Genomic DNA, 8477 nt, shown 5'->3' with positions numbered 1-8477 from the left:
TGTAAAGTCATGCGCCACCGGTTTCCTTACGACTTTAAACAGCAGCCTGGCATAATGTGATCACACTGAGGACATACATTTAAAATCTAGATTTTCATATTATTGTTTTCATACAACATGTTGTTAAGTACTAATACCAAATTATTGCAAATTAATATAGTTTTCACAACAAAAACACATGCAGATTTAAAGGTAATGAGAAGTTGTACATTCATGTCAGAACACAGAGCCTCTAAATTTATGGGCCTCTTTTTATAAATCTTTGCTTTCTCCATTTTACATATATCCTAACCTCATCAAGTGTAAATGTGTCCAGAGCAGTAGAGTAGATGGTTTTTTGTGAGACTTGATGGGAACAAGATTTGAATAATTTATGTTAAGTTTGAGGTTTGAACCTTCCCTACTATCCTCCTTATTGTGTATTTTGGTCTGACAGACTCATGTATTTGTTTCAAGTTGTTAACTTAATTACTGATTGGAATAAAGACATAGCGATGCTTCACATAAAGCACTTTCGCTTCTCTAGTGCATGACAGCAACAGAACAACATCAACTGTAAAAAGCAAGCAAAGCCTTTCTTTGGTTGAGAATGGATAAAAAATGTTCTTAGCCATTAAGAAGCTTCACCGAATGCATTTATTTATCATTTTCACACTACTAATAGAAAGATGTAGAGAGTAAGGCTAAAGCAAAATTCTGATTTTTTTTAAAATCAAAATTGCAATTGAGATTTTATTAGAATTTTCCTCTGCATTAAAGACAACCACATAAATGTTTTTCTCTTGGGGTTCATTGTTTTCACAACCTTAAATGCTTCATTGTCGTAGGACAACTGTCTACTTCTAGTTTGCATGGATCTGCTCTCCAGCTGCAATTCTCCTTCAATATTTTCTGAAGACTTACCTCTAATAAAGATCTTTTTTATTTTAATTGCTACTAAGGTGTTTAAATCTTGGAAAGAGTGGATTTTTCCCCCCAATTTCATTATGATCTGCTATTTGAAACCTCTCTGGCCTGACATGTTCAAGAAGAACAAAATATTTAAAAATTCAACCTTGGCAGTCAGTCAGCACCCATTAATGTTCAAAAGGAAATTAAGGCAGAAATTGTGTGTTTTTTTTCAGGATTTTGCCGATTCAATATTCCAGTTGGTGAGGGAGAAGTACCGATCGCTGGTGGGTGGCTGCAGCCCAGCACACGCTCGACACAAATCCCTAGCAGGCATCGTAATGACCCGAGGTATGGTAAATTTCATTGACTTTTATATATGACTTTGAATTATTGAAGCAGTGCAATATAGACAGAGTGACAGTGTGTGGTGGGGTGGGAGGGTGGGTAGTGGGTGAGGTGGGGGAGCGGAGAGAACAAGGGTAGGATGGAGGAGGAATTCTAGTTTGAGAGAGAAATTATGAAGGGAGCGTGGGAAGACAGACACAGTTTTCATTTCGCGGTGTTCCTTGAGAAGGCACCTTCTTGCTGAATTATTGACTATTCCGAGTCTCCGAGGAGAATGAGACATAGTAGAGATTGTCAGTCATCCCCAGTGCAGGCTGGACTCGTAGCGTCGAGAAAGCCTTGACAGCAGTTCCAGATGCCACAGTGGGAATCCTAACTAGATCAGCCTAATCTAAAACCTGACGGAGTGACACACTGCAGGGACAGCAAGGAGGAGGAGGAAGAAGTTTTACTCCTCTGCTCTGCTGCAGTAGCAAACAATCACATGGACATGTATCCACCCGTTGCATTCATGCATTTGAAAGGTAACTGCAGCTGTTATATGTACACCCCAGCATGAGTTCATGAGAAATTCTGATGTGTTTTTGGTTTATTTGTTCTTACTTTACTCTTCTTGAAGTTTTTGGAAGTCTGTTAATCTCAAGTAAATTGGGCTACGTTCACACTGCTGGCGTTGAAGCTCAATTACGACTATTTTGTGAAATCTTTTTTTTCGTTGCCTTTCACATTTCCAAATATAAGCGACGTCTATGCGATCGCCTGTGTGGACTGCATTCATAGAACGCAAGTGTCCCGCATGCGCAGTAGAGGATGTTCTGACGTCAACAAGCCAGTGTGCTCTATTTTTACGGAAGTAAACATGGATGGCAACGCTGGAGCACACCTAGCGATCTTTCCCAACCTTAAAAACTCAATGTTTTTAATATGGTTAAACACATATACTACTCTCCGCATTATCGTCCGCCATGGTTATTGTTTTTCTTACTGCTTCTGCATAGCAAGACGCAGAATCGTGACCTTTGTCGGGTATTAATGGCACACAGGTCGGATTCCGTAAAAGTTCAAAAAAATCCACTGTCCTTACAGGAGAAAATCCCCCTCCCCCCCTTAATGACTGACTTTCAGAATCATAGACAGGTTTCAGATATTACAGCCTAACAATGGAACCAATGTCCCACTCATCGGTTTCCATTTGCATGTTTCAAAGCAATACAAGGCCTTATCTATATAAAGACTCAAACTCACTGCGGATCCAGACATTTGAATTGAGAAAGCTTCCTGGAGAGGTGGCGAAACGTCTTCAAACCTTGGAAACCAAGTCCAGTGGATATTTTTTGAACTTTTACGGAATGACTATGACCTGGATAACTGAGAACCTTCATCAGCACACAGGTCTCATTTGAACAGATCAGATTCGTATCGGATTCAGGACCAAATAGCCAAGTGGCCTGGGTCACATTGGAAAAAATCGGATCTGAGTTGTTCAGACTGTCATGAAAAGATCTGATCCAGGTCGCATATGTGCAAAAAAATCAGATTTGGGTCACTTCAGGCTGCAGTGTGAACGTAGCCTTAGATGCACAGCACTGGTTTAAAGCACTTTTTTATATCTTTTTTCCCCCTCAACATTATGTCCTCAAAATAAGAATATTTAATTGGTAAATCATGAAAATGACAAATCAGAGGATTGCTGATTTTCATATGTCATCAGGAGAATGACGCCCAGTGTTCTTTAAAAACCTTTTCCTCCCATATTAAAGAGAAGACAGATTCCAACAAAAGTGAAACATTATTCCAATTGATGCATTTGGGTCACCTACTTTCCTTCACCACTACCTTCAATATCGCTAAATGATTGTATTTTACATTATAGGTATGTAGTAAACATCCCACGTGCATAATTCTGTAACCACAATGATGGTAACGCAGTGCACTACTAAAGCACTAAAGAAGTAGAAGGCTTTGGTTCAGTTCGGAGCTTAATGGGGAGATAGTGACCTCTGGATGACCTAAATAAATAATCTTTATTATTTAACAAATGAAAAAAGGACAAATGATCATTTTAACTGCAAAAACCGGTGCTCTGTCAGAACAGCATACGCTGTCAGATTGACATACTTTTAGTTTTTATCTAACCTAAATGAATTCGGTCACAATGTAAACCACAGCAAATGTTTTCTATGATTTTAAACATGAAAAAAATCTAACACATTTCAAATTCCTGCACACACATTTTTTTACTACTATAGTCACTTATTTTAAATTAATATTGAGTAACATGATTTCAGTTATAGAGGCTTCTTCCTTAATCATCCCAGAAACTTCAATCATGTTTGGCTGTTTCAACATCCAAGAAATAATAGTGTAATCAAAGTCGATTTTCTTTTTTAAAAGTTAAAATAAACATGTTTTTGCTGGTCGGTACACTGCTGCTAAAATTCAACGTGGGAGTAATTCTCTGTTGCGCATGTGTGTGCATGAGTATTAGAATGTATGCCGATCTGGCAGGGTATGCTGTTCTGACAAACACTAACCATGAAATATATTTGCGTTGAGTTTTTTTTCCATGAGGTGGGGGGGGTCAGCATCCCACTGCTAGGCTGCACTCATATTCTTTAAATTGTGCTTGTATCGTGTAAAATACACTCATTAAGTGTTATGAAAATAGGTAACCCCAATGCACCCACGGAGCATAATATGGGTTTTTATTGTTATCTTGAAGCCAATGAAAGAAAAAAAAACAAAGCTATAGAGCATATGAACCGGATTTATAAGCACTGTGACTGATTAACCTCCACAGAGACTAAAGTTAGCATTCTGCTACCTATTGGCTATTTTTTAAAGTTGTATCAAACTTAGGGTGACCAAACGTCCGTATTTCCCGGGACATATCCGTATTTCACGTCCTGTCCCGGGCGTCCCGGGTATTTTTTAGAAAGTGAGGAAATGTCCTGATTTTTTTAAATTACCTTCATTGGACCATTAAATTTACAGGCACTAGGGCACTAGGGCACTGCGCACAGCGCTGCGAGTGATGTAATCCCTAAGCCGTGTCAGTGCGGGCAGCCCTGTTCTTAATCAGAATATAGATAGCGTGGCTGTCAGTACGCCAACAACATGCAAAAGCGCAAATATATGTTTACCGACGATTTACAAAAGAGTTTCCCCGCTTTCAGACCGGGTCGAGACAAATGGGAGGCCTTGTGCACAGTGTGCAAAGCAGGCACATATGTCCCGGTGTCCAATGGAGGTGCAAGGAATCTGAAAAGCCACCTGGACACCGAAAGCAAAGATAGTCTATTGATATGTTTGTTCGTTTTTGGTACATTTTAAGTTATCTTTGCTACACAAGAGGTATTTTTTGTTAATTAGCTCATTTGTTAATTTTTTTTTCCAATAGCCTACAGAACAGATTTCTATCAAACCAATCATTCGTCTGTAATGCATTTGATTATCTCTAGTTAAATAGCTAAATTGCTTAAACTAATCAACACTGAACTGCATGGTTCTTCACTGAAAAGACATTCTTTAAGATTTTAAAGCTGTTTTTGGTACTAATACAGCATTAGACGAGCGTGAAACCCGAAATATTTCAAAATAGGCTTTATTTCAAAGGGAGCTTTTAAAACAAACTAATAGGGATACTAGTATTTTTACTACTTGTAAAAGCAAAAACGAAAAACGGTAAAATTATGAATAACCTTGTCTCAGCTGGATGTATCGTTACACCCCTAATTTTTATTATTCAGAAATGATTTTACATAAATACACACAGTTCTGACATGAACATTGCATTTGCACACAAACAGACACACACACCAACAGAGGAGTGTTATCTCTGAGCAGCTGCAGGCAGTGGGGCTATGGGGGGGTCAGTGAGAAGGGATCGGTATCTCTGCAGCCTTTGGAGTCTTTGGAGTGCTGGAGCTCATCAGTTTGGACTTTACTGAGATCGGCGCTCATCCCGAGCTAATCCAATCCCTCTCCTCTCCTCTGCCTCCCAGTAATTGCTTCTGTTTGTTTATTAATAGCAAATGTTATCTTCAAATATCCAGACCACAGGCTGCCAAGCATTCACAGCGAGGCGGCGGCTGCAGCAGCGGCGGTACGGCGGCCAGCGTCAAACACCGAAACTTGACAGAAAACTCTAGGGAGTCCTGTTGAGGCTTCCTGCCGCCTCCCGGTGCCCCCATGTGTCTCATTCCTCTGCTTTTAGCACAGCAACATGAATTAGGGTCCATCTTTGAACTGGAGGCACACAGCGAGCCCTCCCTTCTTCGTTCCTCCAAGATAGTGGAGCCCCAACCTGAGTGAGATTAGCCCCGCCATGAGACGGAGACTGCAAGACCAATGCCAAAATAAACTGAAAGCACATGGTGTCAGATAGTGTGAAAATCTAATTTTGAACTGATTGGAGATAACATTGGACATCTAGAGATGGTGAACAGTTCTCAGATGTGTTCAAAGACCTAAAAAACAGGAAAATCCGGATCATACGTATGAAACAGTGCTACAAGATACAAACATCCATTCCTGATTTGAATTTATTCACAGGGATGAGAGAACCTTTTTTAATTTTTTTTATTTCTTTATTGAGTGCACCGATGCAGGAGACAGCGAAGGAGGGGCACCACAGGAACTCAAAGTGAGATGAGAGTAGAGGTTTTCAAACAAGTTGATTTCAAATGACAGTTAAGTCTTGGTTCTTGGTCGGCGTATCCGTTTTCAAATGGGGATTTTTCTTCGCTCTTTATCTGGTTTTCCAGCCGTCGCAAACTGTAACGTTGAAGTAATCACATAAGGCAACGAAACAGCTTGTCAGAAAAGGAAAAAAATAAATAAAAAGATGTGCAGAGTGTTGCAGCAGAGAGAGAATCTCACAAAGCCCCTCTTATATGTTCAGAGCAGTTGCCTGTTTAGGCTAATAGAGATTCAACAGGGTGCCTCCTCTGCTGAGTCCAAGTCAGTTTTTAACCCTCCCTGCATTTTTTTAAGCTGTTCCCAAATTTCTTTCCCCAAAGATTCAGACGACAGGAGTCGGATGACATTCATTTTAATCAGGCAACATCTTGTGGTGAGACAACATGCAGAAGATGGGACTTAAGAAGCTCCGACTAAATGACATTTAAAGGAGCTGGCATATGAACGGCATATAAACGCTGACCTTCAGAGCTCCTTCCGACTCAGAAGAAAATGTTTTAATGTCTGCTTTATGGTTCTCAGAGATAATGGCTGGCTTATTAAGAAACATTTTTTTTTCCCCGCTGTTTTTGAGCCATGAAGAATAAAGGGATTGCAGTAATAGCTTCCCGGTGCCTGTCACCGGCAGCTGGCAGCTGCAATAATGGATCGTTGCAAAGCTCACGGTCATTTCGTTTATTTGGATTCTGCTTCACTTTTGGTGTTATTATTAATCCCTTACTTAAATAAATGGTTTCTTCTCCAGCTTATTTAAGTTTCTGCCTTGGAACTGTCACATAGATGCTATTAGCTTTGCATTTTTCTACTAAGGCAGGTGAGGCCTGTTGGGTTGTAGAAGTTGTTACTGGTTGGATGCCTCATCCACCTCGGTTTGCTTGAGTCCCAGGGCCTTAAAAAGGCTTTTATTTTGCAAATAAAAGATGTTAGTAGCATTATTTCTCATCTGTTGATGAACTGCTTAAGGACATGAAAAAAACATCTCTTAAGACTTACTTAAAAAATATATTTATGTAAAATTTAATGCTGCAATATCAAGAAACAATCACTTGCCAGTGTCAAGAGAATTTTATTTTTTATAAGACATAACAGTTTTGAAGAAATTAAATATTAAGTAACATTTAACATTAAGTAACATTTACTTAATTACATCCAAGTTATAAATTAGTTTTTTTATTTTTTTATGAATTAAAGTGTACTTGTTTTTCATTGGAACAAACAGCATTTTACTCAAAATTGAAGTAAATATTATATCCACTGTTATGAAGTAATTAAGTAGATATTAATTATGTTCTTGTGCTTGACATATTGATTTACTTTGTTGCATTATGTCAGATTACTAACTAATATTAGGTAATTATGGAAGAAAAATAGTCTCATTGGAATCTGCCTTTTTTTAACACCGAATTTTAAACACTGAATTTTTTTTAACAACAAATTTTATACACTGAATTTTTTTAGACATTGAATTCCTTACACTCAATTTTTATGTGCTAAAAATTCACCAGAAAAAAATTCAACTGCAAAAAATTCAGCTGCAAAAAATTCAGCCGCAAATGTGTTGACCTTTTGGTGAACTCAAGCCAAAGCAATCTACACTCGATAGAGTCGAGCAGCTTCTAGCCAATGAAACCAGATAAAAATTGAGTGTAAGGAATTCAATGTCTAAAAAAATTCAGTGTTTAAAATTCGGTATTAAAAAAATTCAGTGTTTAAAATTTGTTGTTAAAAAATTCAGTGTTTAAAATTCAGTGTTAAAAAAAATGCAGATTCCGATGAGAATGTTTTTCTTCCGTAGGTAATTGGCTGCTCGGTGCAGCAGTGGGTAGCACCGTTGCCTTGCAGCAAGAAGGTTCTTGGTTCAGTTCCCGGCCCAGGGTCTTTCTGCATGGAGTTTGCATGTTCTCCCTGAGCATGCGTGGGTTCTCTCCGGGTACTCCGGCTTCCTCCCACAGTCCAAAAACAAAACATGACTTTTAGGATAATTGGCTTCTCTAAATTCTCCTTAGGTGTGAGTGTGTGCGTGAATGGTTGTTTGTCTCTATGTTGCCCTGTGATGGACTGGTGACCTTTCCAGGGTGTACCCCGCCTCTCACCCATTGACTGCTGGAGATAGACATCGTGTAAAGAAAATGGATGGGATTAGGTAATCATTGCTGGTCTTCTTTTGATAAATATTACCAAATAAATTGAACCAATAATCTATACATTTGATATACATTAAACTGTTTATTTTTCATTTTAAACAATTTAACAAAGAAGTAAATACCCCATTGTATTAGATTGCCCAATTTTCATGGGCCAGCCAGAAATTTGACAGTCTAATTGGAATCGTACTTTTCAAAAATGCAATGAAGAATTTACAACCCTCTGAAACAGAGTCAGAACAGAAACAGCCGCTTAAAGTTTGAGTAGTGGTGTAAAGATTATGTATGCCTCTATTTAAATGAAAGAAAAAAAACATGTACAAATATATAGCATTAATAGTAAAAGTGCATGGTTTTGACACATTTTAGCCTACTTCATGTTGCCATACAGGTTCT

The 8477-nt window shown here is 38.6% G+C and overlaps 1 protein-coding gene across 2 annotated transcripts in view; it reads left to right on the top strand.

Moving 5' to 3' along the window:
* adarb2 (adenosine deaminase, RNA-specific, B2 (inactive)) overlaps positions 1–8477 on the top strand; it is a 293464-nt gene that overhangs the window by 227127 nt on the left and 57860 nt on the right. For both annotated transcript variants that reach the window (XM_015373546.1, XM_015373545.1), the window contains exon 4: positions 1125–1239. In XM_015373546.1, coding sequence (XP_015229032.1) covers positions 1125–1239 — 115 coding nt within the window. The remainder of the gene's footprint in view (positions 1–1124; positions 1240–8477) is intronic.

This window comes from Cyprinodon variegatus, unplaced genomic scaffold (assembly GCF_000732505.1).
Source record: "Cyprinodon variegatus isolate N-32 unplaced genomic scaffold, C_variegatus-1.0 Scaffold88, whole genome shotgun sequence".
In the NCBI taxonomy this organism is placed as follows: domain Eukaryota; kingdom Metazoa; phylum Chordata; class Actinopteri; order Cyprinodontiformes; family Cyprinodontidae; genus Cyprinodon; species Cyprinodon variegatus.
This window is presented reverse-complemented; position numbering and strand designations above follow the sequence as displayed.